The sequence below is a fragment of the Nicotiana attenuata genome, unplaced genomic scaffold (assembly GCF_001879085.1).
Source record: "Nicotiana attenuata strain UT unplaced genomic scaffold, NIATTr2, whole genome shotgun sequence".
NCBI lineage: Eukaryota > Viridiplantae > Streptophyta > Magnoliopsida > Solanales > Solanaceae > Nicotiana > Nicotiana attenuata.
In genome coordinates this window covers 418,047-436,738 of record NW_017670574.1, presented here as the reverse complement: position 1 = coordinate 436,738, position 18,692 = coordinate 418,047, and the positions used below count along the sequence as shown (strand labels likewise).

Genomic DNA, 18,692 nt, shown 5'->3' with positions numbered 1-18,692 from the left:
GTGGTGCGGAAAAACGAAAAAACAGCAAACAGAAAATTTGCCAACATTTGACATGTAATTCATCACTACTGGAAATAAGTTTTAAGCACATCAATTAGCTTCTTACTAATGATGCAATACTAGCATATATGATTCTGGATAAATATTCAGTGCCAAAAAAGAAGGGGCGAATGCCAAATAGGCATGAAGTAGTAAATGGAAAACCTTCAGGTGGACGACAAATATGATGTGATGGTCGAGATTTCTCCACCCTTAATTAGAAATCTTGAGCTTGAACTTTAAGACGAAGAATTTCTTAGTGGTGAGAGACTTTCCTTATAATGAGCTTATTTGACGCGAATTCTAATTAGTCGGTCAGTAAGTTTCGGATACCAAAAGATTAAGAAAAATAACCTTCAGGTAGCTGGGATGTTTTGATGGTATATAAATGAGAGAACCTCTTTTTTCTTTCAAAAATAGTTTTAAAAGACACTTTTCATGAAATATACTTTTCTTTATTATCAAGAAACAACTGGAGAAAAATAGAGGAAAAGGTAACAAAAAAGGGCATATATGTAAAGCAAAGAAAGGCTCCTTTTCTCTCGGCGCATGATAACTAACGTGCGCGTCCATGGGGGAAAGAGAACGAGAATTGATCACGCCCAACTATGCCTTATAAAAAGGACTAAGCGGTCGCTGCAAATATAATCCGGTTTACAAGTCCGGAGTCGAATCCCACAGAGAACTAAGGTTTAGCTACAGCTGTTCACTATCACCTAGAAGACAAGCTTGAACAATTCCTAACTTATAGATATTAAGATTCTTGTGTTTAACTACTTAACTAACAAATTAAAATAGTAAATTAACAACTAACGATACTGAGGGTTAGAGAAAAGATTAAGGAGGTCTAGAGTTATGATTTCCCCAATTGTCGGAATCCTTCCCGCTATGTCTTCTATAATTTCGCCTAAGTATTCTCTACCGATCATGAGCACTCTTATTACCGTAAATCTCTCCCGAGTAATTACGACAATTTACTAGACGCACTCTCCCGAGCTACGCTAGCTGGCTTTTAATACAGCTCACTTCAGATCGCACCCAAGGCTTCGTTATCCCTAATCCTGCCTTTAAACCCTCGGTTATTGATCCCTCATATACTTTGGGAGTGGTGTTGTTCAACAATTACCTAAATATGCACTCTCTCCCGAGTTATGCATACTAAATAGGCACAGCTAACTGAGAGCTCTTCAATCAACCAGAATATAAACGTAGTTGAACAAATAGAGAAAAGCTATGGCTCAATTATATAAAAACATAACAAGAATTTATCCTACAAAAGGTTCTATCAAAACTCTAGATAACAAATTAGCTATTCATAATAGTATGTAAAACTACAATACTAAAAGTCATAACCAACAATGAAAAATAGGAAGAGGAAGGAAAAACTCGTAGAAGAATTCTCCGCCTTGCTCCCAATGTGTTCTTGCCTCCTTAGGTCGAATCTATGTCCAAAATATGTCCCCTCCTCTTTCTTGGCCGGCTTCCTTGGTTTAATATAGGGTTTAGGGCTTAAAATCCCGTTTTTTGCACATAAGTCCCTAAAATTTCTGCCTCCTGCCGCGGTTTTGCCGCGGTCGCGGTGGAACCGTGGCCAAACATGCCCTCTGATTCTTCAGTTGTCCGCGACCATCTTTTACCGCGGTTCTGCCACGATCGCGGTGGAACCGCGGTTTTTCACCTTGTTCCGTTTGGAATTTGGAAAAACGTAAAACATGAAAGTTGTAGTCCTTTGAGTTAGCTTTCCAACCATATATTGTGGAGACCAAATGGAGTTCTGAGCAAAACGTTATGTCTATTTTACTAGATAGTGTGCAATATGCCTCCTCAAGTCTTCGTTCGTACTTAATTATCAAATTTGACCCCCGAACACGATCCCGGATTAATTCCTTGAGCTTTTACTCAGACTTCAAAGCTTCAAATCACTTAAATTCATTCCATAACATCTATATAGCTCGGAATCACACCTACAAGGCATGAAACACACAATTAGTGCAAAACACTAGCGATTAAAGCGCAAACTCAATTAAAGTGCAGTAAATTCGAGTGTAATAAGCGACTAAAATATACAATTATAGCCTATCATCAAGAATCCCTTCACAGAAGGCAATTGAAGCTCATGAATCTGCTACAAGTGGAGCTGGACAACAGAAATCGAAAGTTATACCAGCAATTACCGTTAATCGAGAGGATATACCGGCAAAGACCATTAAAATAGAGCTAGGGAAAACTATGGAAGTTGAGGATACAATTGAGCAATCAGAGTGGAGGAAGGACTCAAAAGCATCGGGAAGTCAGAGTAAACTGTCATGGGTAGACGAGGTGGAAGCATCGGCAGATTTGGAGACGAAGGCATCGATTTGGGACAACTTTGACATAGCAAAAGTGTCGAACGCTGGGTTCAAGCTGGAATTCGTCTCACCGGACAAACATGGTGAGTCATCCATCTGTGAAATTGAACTAGAAGATATAAGCACAGAAATAACATATTGGGAAAAAGCAATAGTATGCTACGTGTTAGGAGCTTACCCACCATTTTCTGTATTGAATAGCTATATTCAGAGGATTTGGAAACATGGAATAAATAAAGTCTTTATGTTAAAAAATGGCATAGTACTGGTTCGGTTTGATATTACTATTGGTAAAAATGATGTGATCCAAGGAGGGATATTTCATTTTGACAACAAACCATTGATCGTAAAAGCTTGGGAGCCAGATATGGAGTTCACAACGGAAGCACTATACACAGTCCCTATTTGGGTGAAATTACCAGGATTGGACTTCAAATACTGGAGTCCTAAGGGTCTGAGTAAAATAGGGAGTCTCATTGGAAAACCTATAATGGTGGACCATAACACAAAGAAAAAGGGCAGATAGAAGAAGATGTAATCCCAGCAACTAAAGTCAAGCAAAGAACAACAGATGGAAAGAAGGAAGAGGAAAAAGGGAATACACAAAAGAGTACATGGGGCACAGAAGGAACTCGAGGCAATATAAAGAACCACCAGAACTCAGGAAGAACAACTTGGGTGACACCATTGAACACTGTCAAACATCCACCAAAACATCATGAGCAGGAAGGAGGTCAACAGAATTCATTCCAGATATTGGATAGGATAGAGTCTAGTACAGTGTTACCTAGGAGCCCACCTAGGAAAGAGGGAGGTACTGACTTACCTCTCTCAGGACATGGATAATGTTTTATGCTGGAATGTTAGGGGCTTCATTGCCCCTAACAAACAAAAGGAGGTAAAACTCCTTTGTAGTAGATAAGGAATTGGTTTGGCAGGTCTGGTGGAGACCAAAATAAAAGAAAGCAAGATTGAGCAAGTAGCTAACAAATTATTTGAAAGATGGGGGTCTATGACTAACTTAGACTATCATTCGAATGGAAGAATATGGGTAGTTTGAAGGACAGACTACTTTCAGATAAGAATGGTAAGTGGAATGGCATAGGCAATTACATGTGAAGTGGTGTATAGATCACTACAAAAAATAATGATGCTAATAGTGGTGTATGCTTTCAACACTAAAGAGGAAAAAAGACCTTTGTGGAATTATTTAGAAGCAGCGGGTGCAAATGTTAGTCAACCATGGATTATAATGGGAGACTTTAATGCTGTATTGCACATGGATGATCGAATTGGGGTCAATCCAGTTAGTATGGCTAAAGTTAAGGAATTTCATGAATGTGTGGAGAATTGTGGACTCCTTGAATTGCCTAAACAGGGAGCAGGTATACATGGAATGATAAACATGGTGGAAGCACAATTTTCTCAAAAATCGACTGGGTATTTGTGAACTCAAAATGGCTGGATAGTATGCCTGACTTTAGCACTACTTTCCTGCCTGAGGGGATCAATGATCATAGTCCAATGAAGCTATCTTTGCTGAAGTCCCCAAAAAAGGAAGGAAACCATTCAAATAGTGTAATGTGTGGTCTAGTCACCCTTTATTTCTGGAAAGGGTGAAAGCTGGATGGAGCTTGAGCATAGAAGGATGTCAAATGATGAGGGTCAAGATGAAACTGTTGAAGAGTGATCTGAGGAAGATGAATGGTCAACATTTAGAAAAAATACTTACTGAAGTGGAAGATAATAGACAAGTTTTGATGCAAGTTCAGCAGACACTACAGAGGGATCCACATAACCAACAACTGCAGTAGGAGGAAAAAGAAACACATCAGAAATTCAGAATATCATCTTATTTGGCTGAGCTCTTCTTGCAACAAAGGAGTAAGGCCACATGGATAAAATTGGGAGATGAAAACACAAGGTATTTCTTTTCCATAATTAAATGTAGGAAGCTGCAACAAGCTATTATCTAGTTGAGGGACAAATATGACATGCTACAGTCAGACCAGGAAGCTGTTGCTCAGATACTAGTGGACTTCTACAAAGACCTACTGGGGAAAAAAGAAAAGGAAAGAACTAATGCATTTGGATGTTTTCTAAAGAATGGATATGTTTTATCTGTAGAGGATCAGTTAAAATTACTAAGACCTTATACAGCCAAGGATGTAAAGGAGACAATGTTTGGTATTGATAGAAATAAGAGTCCGGAGCCAGATGGCTATGGAAGTGGATTCTTCCAAGATGCTTGGAATGTGGTAGGAGAGGAGGTAATAGGAGCTGTACTGTAATTTTTTAAGAATGGTAAGCTGCTAAAACATATCAACTCAACTTTAACACACTGATACTTAAGGTGGAGATTCCACAGTATGCAAGCCAATTTAGACCCATATCCCGTTGCAATATCCTTTACAAATGCATATCCAAAATGATATGTGCAAGAATTAAGAACATACTTCCACTGATTGTGGATAAGAATCAGGCACCATTTGTTGAGGGTAGATCACTCATTCACAATGTGCTTATATTCCATGACCTCTTAAGACACTACAACAGAAAGACATCACCCAGGTGTCTTATAAAGATTGACTTGAGAAAAACATATGATATGTTAAGCTGGGATTTCATTGAAGAAGCTTTGAATAGATTTGGGTTCCCTAGATCATTGACTCAGTTGGTCATGACTTGTGTAACCTCTACAAAATTCACAGTTAAGGTTAAATGGGGAAGGATTTGGCTTCTTTGAAGGGAGAATAGGGATGAGGCAAGGTGGCCCTCTATCACCACTTTTGTTTGTATTGGTTATGGAATATCACACTCGAGTGCTGAAGAGAATGAATGATCTGCCAGACATCAGATATCACCCTATGTGCAAGGCGACCAAGTTGACACACCTGATATTTGGAGATGACTTGATGGTCTTTTGCAAATGAAATTTAGCATCTATGCCACGATCTAAACCGAAGGGTCACGACGGGCACCCGGTGCCTTACTCAACCGAGTACCAACATAACATATCTTTCTTATCGTACTATTATTGGTAACTGGGCCAACATGGCCACAACTCGTAATGTATATTATAAGTGGAAAAACATTGCATCAATGAACCATCTTTCTTAAAACATGAATATATGTGGGCCGTCAAGGCCTCTGGCATACTGTACAAAATGAACCTCTGTCTACAAAGCCTCTAAGAGTATTTGACATCAAATGGGACAGGGTACCGACCTACCTATAAGTCTGTAGAAACATTCTGACACGATGACTCATAGACTCGGCTGCACTCCAAATGAGGTGGAGTCTTACCGATCCTTCTCTGAATGCTAACCTCGTCTACTATGGGGGCTCGTCAAACTGATTGTCTATACCTGCAGGAATGAATGCAGCGTCCCCAACAAAAGGACGTCAGTACGAATAATGTACCGAGTATGTAAGGCATATAAATAAATATATAAAAGACATGGAAGAAACACGGAGTAAATGACTCAACCTGTAAGTCTGGATAACTCTATATATCATGAAATACTTATAGTGTCATGCATATGCGTATGAATGTCATGTCGTGCATAGGTACATGTGTTCATAACTTCATCAAGCCTCTGAGGGCATCCCATCATATCATCTCGGCCACTGTGGGCAAAATCATCAACGCATACCAACTGATCAGGTGGTGGTGCGTATATAACGCCGTAACCTTTCCCCGTTATGCCTCTGATTAATATAAGTACGTCAATAAAATCTCTCAGAACGTCATAAGACCATTATGCCTCTGATTAATATCATGAAATAAACTTTATCTACTTACGTATTTTCTGAGACCCATGAATAGACGATAGAATAATAAAATATATGGGAAATCAAGAATATAGGAACCTCTAGTATTTTTATGAATAGAATCATTTATGGAAGCTATGCATTTACTTGTTTCATTTGTATTGTATGGATCATGCCAAAAGGAAAGAAGGGATAGCCTTAACATACCTGAACCGATTCTCTTGACAATCCCTCTAACACACGTTGATTGCGACAAAACATGTAACGGCAGATCGAAGTAGGGGAAAATCCGTATGATATTCTTTGAGAAAGATTGCTTCGTACTCCGTTAGGATCGCACAATCCCGTTGCGATAACATTACATAGTATCGTATGATTTTTGTAGCAAAATCACGTTGCTAACATCCAATCTTATGAATGAGTTTGCTGAAGCTTTCCTTCTATATAAGAACCTCCCTTAAGTGATTTAAAGAGCTCTTTTATCCTAATGGGTGTGGGCCCCACTTAGGAGATGACTTGGCCATAAAGCTTCTCTAAATGAGCCACTTGTTACATGATTTAAGACTTATTATTTGTCTTTGATCAAGGCCTCCTTGGGCTGCCACGTTGGGAGGGTTACACTTATCCAAAAATTGTAACTAATTAGCTAATCTCCCATTAAAAATTATTAATTACCAATTATCCACATAATTAAGAAGTATCTCAACTTACTTAAAATGCTACTCACTTTTAAAACATTTTATACACTTTACTATCATGGTCATGTGATACCTTGTATGGTACTGTTTCATAAATACGGGGTATTGTAGCTTGGACCGTAGTTTATCTCAAAATGTCAAACTTCGACGAATTTCATTTTCTTTGATTTGCTTGCCCTCTCACCTTCGCGAATTTACTAATTACTTGTTTGAAATAGCATAATGCTTATAATCCCAAAATAATCTCATTCCCGAACTTACCTCGATTAACTTACGACGAAACTTTAACGTACAAAAATGCGGAATGTAACATCTCATTTCCGAGCTTTCATCAATTTACTTATGGTGTACTTCTACGTACAAAAATATGGGGTGTAACATCATTCCCCCCTTTGGAACATTCGTCCTCGAATGTTAACTGATGCACTTATCATTATCATAACCTATAGCTCTTGCGAATGCTTTAGTACTCTTCTTGCCATCTAGGCAACTGTTCTGTGAATAAATCCAAAGTCCAAGGCATTCCCACCTTTACGCCTCTTTCTCACACCATGACTCGTGGTCGGAGTTCTTCTAATCTCGTAACTATGCTACCTTCGATCATGCAGCCTGTACGACTCTGACCTTTTATGTGCCTATGCGACTCTTCTCTACTTTTTCCTCCAGCTTTTAGCTTTCTATCCGAAGTATGGACTCTGACCTTGTATGTCATTTGAGTATATCGTACGTTGTTCACCTTTACCTTACTTACCTTAAAATATTGCATCATATCTTCTATCTCTTTCATGACCTCCTTTTCACATAGGTATAATTCACATCCACAACTTGAAGCTCTGTTATAACACTTGCACCTTTGGTGCATACACAATCCGGTGGGAGCTTCATACTGACTTCTTATAAGGATGGTACTCTTCTAACTGGCTTTATCGTAAAGCCATTATATAATATGGCTACTGTACTATCTCTCTTGTACCTCTGATATTAAGAGTGATTCTGCAATGTTCTCAATCATGATTTCTATAATTTTTCTGGGTCCAATAATCAGACTTCTGATTTACTTAGTTAATGTAACTCTTTAGTTTCCTCTTCCCTCTGATCAACCTTTATGTTGGCTTAAGCTATCTTCCAATCTGCGGCTCATGGTATTAGTTATTACTTTAGCCCTTCATGGACGCTATGGAATATCCATGATACAGTGTTCTAATAATTCAATCCTTTGTCTATGATCTGGGCTCAATTCTGTCTTTTAACTTATACCGGAATCTTCTACGGCTGTATGATTGTCAACATATATGGTGCATGGATAATACTCCGAACTCTTAAGTGCATTCATAATGTAACTAACACTGGATCATTAATCAAATAATTCTTTTTGTTCCTTCTCAGCTTTCTTTAAACGTAAGCTATTACTTTTCCTGGTCTTACTGCCCCTTGTTGCGTGCATACTTAGCTTATCTTAGTTCCCACGCATGCCGGAGTTTTCGTGCAACTCATGTGATCTCGAATACTACTTTTGATTTTACTTCCCGTTCATTAGCCGCGATAGGTGCCACTTTCTTATGAGGTGCATACAATGTTGTTGTGGGACTGTTGTTACAAGACCATTTCCTCTTTAGTTTACTGTTCTTAGGTTGAAGCCTTCTTCCTTATTTTCCTCAGCTAGTCCTTCATTGTAATACTTAGGGAGGACCCTCTGACTCTTGTAAAGCTGCGAGGTTATTACATTGTATACTCGACGGAATCTTTGATATCCTTCCTCGCCTATAATTTTCCCTAGTTACTTACCTTCACGCCCTTGTGCTTGTAGGGTTGCTTCTGAACTTGATATTTGACAGTCTTCCTAGTGGCATTCTCTTTTATTTTTGTAATACTCATACGGTACCTTTAACTACCCCAACTCCTATTTGAATATTTCTCAAGGATCACGATGTCATATCTGCGAGACTTAATTCCCCATGTTGGGGTTCACTATGTTTACCTTGCAGGATCTGTTGATGTGTCTGTATCCTCTTATCTAGCCATAACTAGGCTCTTCCTGAATCAACTACTAACTACTCGTTGGCCCATTCTTATATTATATTCCGCGTAATCCCTCTTGGGTTATTCCTTTTGTCTTAACTTACGTCTTGCACTATCTCCTTATCTATCAATAACATCTCGGGCAGGAACCCTTACTTCCTCTCTTTGACATCGTGTTTGCATAATGTTTTGGAATTGTATCATATCTGTAGGATTTGGATAAGTGCAATCTCATTCCTTTCTCATTTTTATCGCATTCTTCCTTTACCATTCCATAGTTACTAGAACCACTTAATTCTGACTTAATGCCACATCACTCCATATTCCCCCCTTTAGGGGAGTACTAAGATTTAGCGCTACGACGATCTACCTATAGATGTTTTATCTCTTCATCTTTGGCATCTTTTCACCTCATCGATGACCCTTACTCGCCTTGCGGTAATCCTTCTATACCAAGGATAACAAAATTCCTTACTCGCGAGGATGACACTTAGTATAACTGGCACATACAGTCCCTTAAGCTTAACTTTGCTCACATTGCTCGCTTTAGGAAAACGTCTTCTTGAATGACCATTCTATGAATTTCTCATGAATCTTCTTCTGTTTTCCATTCTATTATCGCCGGAACGAAATCTGAAATTCTCATGATGTCGACCATTATCAAATCACTCAGTCCCTAGTTCATGTTTAGTTTATCTTGTTCACCAGCCCATATCAATTTTTATTATTCTGGGGTCTAACTTTTCCTTCTGGTAATCGCGTTAGAGTCGCGAACTTATTTCTCGAAATTTGGATATGACTATATGGCCTATACTCTTTTGTTGTCTTAAGGCCCGTCACCTCTTGTCTCTTCCTTCACTTGACTATAGATTTTGTAATACTCTACCTTTGTCATCCATGTATCACCTCTTACTCATAATGCTTCATTATCTCTCTTCTTATTTCCTTGCTAATATTTCTATCTATCACTTTATTCTGAAAACTTTAACAAGTCATTCTTTTGCTTTTAGCTCCCCTTGCTCCATCTACTGGCTCTTCGGGTTGCCTAACATTCTTTCTCTACTAGGGACGACAGCCATACTAAGGTAATATTTATCCCTTCAAGACTTTCAGTGCCTAGCTTTTTAGTACTCATATCTAGCTGTACTATTTTAGAGTGCACCATCTGGGTGTCTCACGAGGAGATCTAATAGCACATTTGCAATATCCTTCGAAAATGTCAACTAACGCAAACAATCCATCCACCATTTTGGGTCACTCTAACCCCAGCCGGATCCTGATATCCGTCCTTCTCTTATACTACTTCTGTTAGCTTCCGTAGGGCACAACTGAGATGGGTCTGGCCGATTGTACATACATCTGTTATTGTTGAAGGTAACTCAAAATTCTTATATCTCTCTTCCTGAATTGTAGATAATGATCATCTTCACTAACTGGGTACCTCGTACCCTTCTTCACCTTGCTTCTTTTACTTGTTGAAACTTGTACCTTCTGATTCTCTCGTTACTTTTTACCATATGGGTGGATAGATATTCATGTCGTAGTGCTCCTTAACAAGAAGCTTACACGTCTTAGTACACACATGATCTGCTTAAGACCTTACATTTACTCATCATAAACATTACGCAAAATCAAGTTCTTCTGACTCAACTCTTCCACATCCACATGCAATCTCTTACCAACTGTCTTTCCGGATGTAGGTATTGTTGTATTACGAATAAAATATAGCTTAAGAGTTTTAATTCTTACAACTGAGCTCTACCACACGATCTAGAGTAAGAAGAAAGAGTGACAGTCCTAAATGCCTTGTAGCCTCCTGCTTATAACTGTGGTGCACAACACACCAATAAACAAGACTCTACTAGACACGTCTTGTAGACTCCCTAGGACAGAACTGCTCTGATACCACTTTTGTCACGACCCATACCGAAGGGTCATGACGGGCACCCGGTGCCTTACTCAACCGAGTACCAACGCGACATATCTTTCTTATCGTACTATCATTGGTAACTGGGCCAACATGGCCACAACTCGTAATGTATACTATAAGTGGAAAAGCATTGTATCGATGAACCATCTTTCTTAAAACATAAATACATATGGGGCGTCAAGGCCTCTGACATATTGTATAAAATGAACCTCTGTCTACAAAGCCTCTAAAAGTATTTGACATCAAATGGGACAGGGTAACGGCCTACCCATAAGTCTGTAGTAAAATTCTGACACGATGACTCATAGACTCAGCTGTACTCCGAATGAGGTGGAGTCTTACGATCCTTCGCCGAATGCTAACCTCGTCTACTATGGGGGCTCGTCAAAATGATTGTCTATACCTGCAGGCATGAATGCAGCGTCCCCAACAAAAGGACATCAGTACGAATAAAGTACCGAGTTTATAAGGCACATAAATAAGTATATAAAAGTCATGGAAGAAACATGGAGTAAATGACTCAACCTGTAATTTTGGATAACTCTGTATATCATGAAATACTTATAGTGTCATGCATATGCGTATGAATGTCATGTCGTGCATAGGTACATGTGTGCATAACATCATCAAGTCTCTGAGGCATCCCATCATATCATCTCGGCCACTGTGGGCAAAATCATCAACGTATACCAGTTGATCAGGTGGTGGTGCGTATATAACGCCGTAACCTTTTCCCATATCCCATATACATATAATATACATATATACACGTATATAACGCCATCTGGTCATGGGTCAATGTACATGTATAAATGAATGCAATGCATGAGAATTACGTCAATAAAATCTCTCGGAACGTCATAAGACCATTATGCCTTTGATTAATATCATGAAATAAACTTTATCAACTTACGTATTTTTTTAAACCCATGAACAGACGATAGAATAATAAGACATATGGGGAATCAAGAATATAAGAACCTCTAGTATTTCTATGAATAGAGTTATTTATGGAAGCTATGCGTTTGCTCGTTTCATTTGTATCGTATGGATCATGCCAAAAGGAAAGAAGGGATAGCCTTAACATACCTGAACCGATTCTCTTGACAATCCCTCTAACACAGTTGATTGCGACAAAACATGTAACGGCGGATCGAAGTAGGAAAAAATTCGTATGATATTCTTTGAAAAAGATTGCACCGTACTCCATTAGAATCGCAAAATCCCGTTGCTATAACATTACGCAGTCTCGTATGATTTTTGTAGCAAAATTACGTTGCTAACATCTAATCTTTTATGAATGAGTTTCTTGAAGCTTCCCTTCTATGTAAGCACCTCCCTTAAGTGATTTAGAGAGCTCTTTTATCCTAATGGGTGTGGGTCCCACTTAGTAGATGACTAGCTAACAAAACTTCTCTAAATGAGCCACTTGTTACATGAGTTAAGACTCATTATTTGGCTTTGATCAAGGCCTCCTTGGGCTGCCACGTTGGGAGGGTTACACTTATCCAAAAATTGTAATTAATTAGCTAATCTCCCACCAAAAATTATTAATTATCCAATTATCCACATAATTAAGAAATATCTTAACTTACTTAAAATACTACTCACTTTTAAAACACTTTATACACCTTACTATCATGGTCATGTGGTACTTTGTGTGGTATTAGTCCACAAATACGGGATATTGTAGCTTGGACCGTATCTTATCTCAAAATGTGAAACTTCGACGAAATTCATTTTTTTCGATTTGCTTGTCTCTCACTTTCACGAATTTACTAATCACTTGTTTGAAATAGCATAATGCTTATAATCCCAAAATAATCTCATTCCCGAACTTACCTCGATTAACCTACGACGAAACTTTAACGTACGAAAATGCGGAATGTAACATCTCATTTCCGAGCTTTCATTATGGCGTACTTTTACGTACAAAAACATGGTGTGTAACAATCTATAACCAAAGTGATGGAAGCACTAAACCACTTTAGTGCTGTGAGAGGCTTGGTGGCAAACTTAGAGAAGTCAAACATCTTTCTAACTGGTATGGAAGAGGATAAGCAGACTACGATCTTGCAGTATACGGGATTCTCTAAAGGGACACTGCCTATCAGGTACTTGGGATTGCCCCTTTCATCTAAGAAGTGGAGTAAAATAGAGTGCTTTCAATTAGTGGAAAAGATAACAGCAAAAATAAAGCAAGCCTATGCAAAGAACCTTTCCTATGTTGGCAGATTACAAGTGATCAATACAGTATTGTTCTCTATATACAATTTCTGGGGTGCAGTCTTCATCTTACCTCAAAGTGTATTGAAAGAGATCGACAGGAAAATGACATTAGTTGCTTGGGACAAAGTGTGTGTACCTAAGAAATATGGGGGACTAAATATTAAAAGCTGCAGAGAATGGAATATAGCATCTGTGGGCAAACTGTTTTGGCAAGTGGCTATGAAGAAAGATGTGTTATGGGTAAAATGGTAAATGAAGACAAATGGAGATGTCTGGAATCACACTCCACCACAGAATTGTAGCTGGTGCTGGAAAAAAATGAATTCCCTTAAAGATACTATGAAGCAATGGTATCAGAATGGAAAGTATGTCATGACTGCTAAAGGTGAATACTCTGTAAGCAGGAGCTATTTAACTGTCATAGGGAGTCCTACAAAAATAAATATTGCAAATCTGGGGTGGAGTACTATCATGCTGCCTAAACAAAGAGTAATTTTATGGTTTGTTTATGGCAATATTTCAGAGTTATTTATAAAAGGGAAGAAGAAGATAGTAAAAGGATAATTTGCTTCATAGTCATTACTTTTCATACAATTCAGATCTGTATGCCCTATTAGATCTGTACAATATACTCTAATGAAGCAGCAGCCTTCCAACTTCAGTCAAAAATATCTATATCAATCAAAACAAGGAAAATACCAGAGAAAAGATATGCAGGAAACTTCCAATTAACCCCACCCCCTTTCTCCCTCTCCCCTCCAAAAAACAAAGGAAAAAAAAGAAGAAATTATTTCGGAAAACAATAATACATCATCAATTTCTTTCTTGATTTTGATCAACTTGCTGTTGCTGCTGATCACAACCTTGCCATGTCCAAACTATATCTTTAAGAGAAGTCTTCAATCCCTGATCAAAGAATTTCTTGTATTCCATTGTATCTCCTGATTTTTTTGAAACTTCTACCACATGGAAAGAAGGTGTAATCTCAAAAATCTCTGCATCAATAGCTAGCTGTCCTTTTCTCCCTTCTTTAATACTTTGCATTGTCACTGTCCCATCTTTCTTCTTCACATTAAAACTCTCATTTGAAGCCACTTCCTCCAGCTTTGATACAATAATAGAAGCTGGTTTTTTCGCCGTGAATCGAGCATCTGATTTTCTTTCTTTTTCTTTCTCAAATAATCCAGAAAGATCAAAACCAGGAGAAAGAGAAATGATATCAAATGCATTTAAGCAAGTAGGTTTCATTGTTGTTGAATCTTGATCTTTCTTTGGATTGGAAGGTCCTTCTCCATCTGAATTATGGTCCTCTATATCTAAAACACTACGAGGCGATTCGAGTTGTTCTTTCCCTGGATTTGTGGTTTTATCAATTTGTTTGAAACCTTTCTTGAACCAGTAATTGTCCATGAGCTTAGTTAAGGTGATTCTTGAACTTGGATTTGGATCAAGAATTCTTGAGAGGAGCTTTCTTACCTCAGGATGGAACCATTGTGGACACTTGAATTCCCCTTTGCTTATTTTTTTGTACATTTCCATAAGGTTTTGATCATGAAATGGTAGATAACCAGCTAACAAAACAAATAAAACAACTCCACATGACCAAATGTCAGCTTTTTCGCCATCGTAACCTCTCTTATTGATCACCTCAGGGGCAACATAGGCTGGTGTTCCACAGGTTGTGTGGAGGAGACCATCTTGCCTTTTTGAGTCTAACAATGCACTCAGCCCGAAATCGGACACTTTCAAGTTTCCACCTATCCAAGAAATAATTAAGTAAATAAATTAGAAGTGCGGGTTGAAAACATAATTAAATTAAAGTAAATGCTCTTCACACCTTCGTCGAGGAGGAGATTTTCCGGCTTGAGATCGCGGTGGTAGACGCCGCGGCTATGACAGAAATCCACTGCAGCGATTAATTGTTGGAAGTATTTTCTAGCTGCATCTTCTTTAAGCCTGCCTTTAGCAACCTTATTGAAAAGTTCACCACCTCTGACATATTCCATGGCGAAATATATTTTAGTTTTGCTAGCCATAACCTCATAGAGCTGGACAACATTTGGGTGTTTGATTAGCCTCATGACAGAGATTTCACGTTTGATTTGATCAATTAGCCCAACCTTCATCACCTTCTCCTTATCAATAATCTTTACAGCAACAGTTTGGCCAGTTTTAAGATTTCTTGCATGGTATACCTTGGCAAATGTCCCCTGGCCTAGCAATTTCCCAATCTCATACCTTTGCATCAAAATGTTGCCTTTCTTCTCGCTCTTGTTGGTCATCTTGGAGAAGAGATTGGTGTTACAATTGAGAATTTTTTTATTTATTGTTGGAGAATCGTCGCCATTGTGCCTAATAAAACTTCCTCACAATCCGTAAGGATTACAAATTGGCGATCCCAATTTGTTTTGGACGGAGGCGTAATTGTTATAGAATGGAATAAGGAGCCTTTTTTGTTTATTCGAAAAATTTGGAACATTGAAGTTAAAAGGATGTGGAGGAGACAAGAGAAAAGAGGCCAAAAACCTTGCCGTTTTTGTGGCAGGGTTAGAGGAAATGGCTATTGGGGAAAGTCCAGTGGTATGGACAAAATTTATGCAATAATCTCATTCTGTTTGATGCCATAGGTTACTTTGGGAATATTGGTGAAAGTTAGTTGGGATATGACCATATCTTAAGATGCACCATTCAATTTTCACCTTTCATTTTCCTTTCTCTTCTCTCATGCCTCAATCACCCATCTCTTAGAATCCACTTAAAATATTTATGTAATTATTATTATTGCAAATAATTGAGAAGACAAACTTATGTAGCTTCAGGGGAGGTCCACATGCACTACTTATAATGCACAGGGTGCAAGGAATACAATTTTAAGTTGAAAACAATAATATTTCTTCTTTTTTAAAACCTTTTTAAAATTGTCGTCCATGTTATAATCTTTAAGGTTCAATGTATTTAAATGGATTTATGTAACTTCAGAATTTTTTTCCACATGTAATTGGCTAAAAGTTTTAAATGGGAGTATGTTTAGATTCCCAAAAATTCTTATACTGTATATTCATCTATCCCAATTTATATGGCGGTGTTCGAATTTCAAGAGTCAAATAATTTTTTTTTTTATCGCAATTTTTTTATATGTCTTTTATATATTTTAAATTGTTAATTAATGTGACATATACTACTTTTTACCTAGTTTCCATATATGTAAATTTAATTCGAAAAAATTAAAGAATCTATGTTCAAATTCACTATCAAAATTTTAATGTTTGAATCTCGAAATCTATCAATCACCACATAAATTGCGACGGACGGAGTATATAAAAGTTAAATTAGAGGTACCTAAGTTCAGAATTTTAAGTTTATCGGTTTTGGATTGTATTAGAGGTACCTAAATTCAGGATTTAAGTTTATGGTCTTGAATCACAATCTCTCTCACTTACTGAATTATTAAAAATTATTCATGTATATGAAATGAGTTTCTTAATATAAATACAAAGTTCAAAACCAAAAATATTGGTTTTACCGAACTATAACTATAACTATAAACTAAGCCCCCAGGTTAAAACTCTAATGAAAGTTGTAAAAATGTTACATACTCGCAATTAATTAAAAAAGAAAATATATTGTGCGGGTCACTTTTAATGCCTGATCGAACGGGTATCTGCTAAGAAGTTAGTGGTGGAGAAAAAACTTGGGAAACAGGTTGATAACAATTATTGTAGTGCTGGAAATTAGAAATGTATAAATTATCCATATTCATTTTCTAATTCGGTTCCTAGTTTCACGACATGTGCTTCTACGTCTCATAGGTCCATATGACAGAAAATTTCGTAGATATTAGAGATGGACAACTAGTTTTAGGTGTTGTTATAAAATGTTAATACTTATAATACATGTGAAATTGATATTTTGTTCACTTGTTCAATATTCCTTCCGATTCTAAGTACTTCTTAAATTGAACATGTGCGTCAAACAAAGAAACTAAATCACATATGTGTAGGATCTAATTTTCCAAAGATGCGCCTTCTTAATAAAACAGCTATATCTTAAAGTAAATTACAAAATATACTACCGGCAAATCCGTATTTATCAGTTGAGGGGAGGTGTGCTGCTATATTATTTGTTAAATATATAAATTTTTGTAACTAGTTTAAGACATTTAATTACTATAGACACTGATCAGGTTTCCAACTTTATGAAAAACTACTTTAGTCATGAGGGATAAATTCGTATGCCCCCAGCCAAATCAGGGAATCATGATAAAGATATATAGCAAAGATAGTGATGACCTGAACAGTTTAATGTCGCTTAATTAGGGTATTAGAGGGTAATCGCGACAGTCCTTTTAGTGTTTATTGTCTATACGATATTAAACTATGGAAATGCATGGCCTAAGCTCTAAGCAAGATTCATGACGGTCCACTTATTTCTTTTGGCTTAACTTAGGAGGCCATGATGTTATTAGTCGTATTCCTTCTCGGTCGGAAATATTAATCGTGGATTTGTTCCAAATTTCAATGTTGTAGAAAAATAAAAGATATACACTTACTTTTTTCAAGTAATGTAGTGTTTATTTAGTGACACGTTAAGGAGAGAGAAACAATAGCATAGACGAACACTCGTATGATTAAGGCTAGTAAATGTCCTTTTTAAGAGGTGTGCGAACATCTTAAAAAACATATACATATGGATCAAAGGTAGTTCCATTTTGTTTAAACATCCAAATATACATCAATAAATTACTTCTAGACCAATAGCATGTGTACACAGATTGGTAGAAAATAATTCGAGAATAGGTGTGTCAACATCTGGTAACCACCTTGACATGTGACTCCTCAATAATGTATCGTGCTGTAGGAGCATGCACGACCATGCAGACATATACCATAAAGATCAGATACGTATATTAGTTTGTGGCTGAAGGAAAGTGAAGTGGACTGATGTCTAACGCTAGCCTAGTGAATGATCTTTGTCACTATTAAGCCTTTTGTTTTAAGGGTTTGTGGACACCGGCGAGTAAAATTAGGCTGATATTGAATATCTCACGAGTCACGACGTTACGCCCCAATTTATTTGAGGCTTTAATGATTGTAGAGTTAGTTCAGTTTTGTTTAACTAATTATTAGTTTACCGATCCTATTTTGTTAGTATATATTTTCTTCTACTTTGGTTTCCCAAATATTGTTAGCTTTGATTTTAATGCAAGTTTTACTTTGTTAGTTATTGTGCTGGATTACCAACTTATAATACTTTATTTATTTGATTCTATTTCTAATGTTAGGAAGCTAATTTGGGTTTAACTATATTTTGACAGTAATATTATTTAGGAATTTTTACCTCCTGTAGCAAGGTTGATACCTTATTTATTTTAGACAAACTCTTTTAAAAAAATATATTCCATAGTCACCTTTTGATTTTTATACCCAAAAATCTATTTATGGTCACCTCCTACCCTTATGCCATAAAATACACTTTGTATTATTTTTCTCTCTCATTCTTTCAGATTTTTCTCCACCCTCTCTCTCTCTCAACGCCAGTCTTTCTCCATGAATACAACCATGATTCTCCACTGATTCATCTCCATTGTCGAACGAAATATTCATTGTCAGTGGCCTGGGGCTCTGAATCAATGTCGAAATCAAGCCCTAGAGAGAA

The 18,692-nt window shown here is 37.3% G+C and overlaps 1 protein-coding gene across 1 annotated transcript; it reads right to left on the bottom strand.

Moving 5' to 3' along the window:
• Positions 1 to 13,587: 13,587 nt before the first annotated feature.
• Positions 13,588 to 15,779, bottom strand: LOC109241144 (CBL-interacting protein kinase 5-like). The gene is made up of 2 exons (XM_019407868.1): positions 14,875 to 15,779; positions 13,588 to 14,794 (listed from the first exon to the last, which is right to left on the bottom strand). The coding sequence occupies exons 1-2, from the start codon at positions 15,317 to 15,319 to the stop codon at positions 13,851 to 13,853; spliced, it is 1,389 nt and encodes a 462-aa protein (XP_019263413.1). The 5' UTR covers positions 15,320 to 15,779; the 3' UTR covers positions 13,588 to 13,850.
• Positions 15,780 to 18,692: the final 2,913 nt, after the last annotated feature.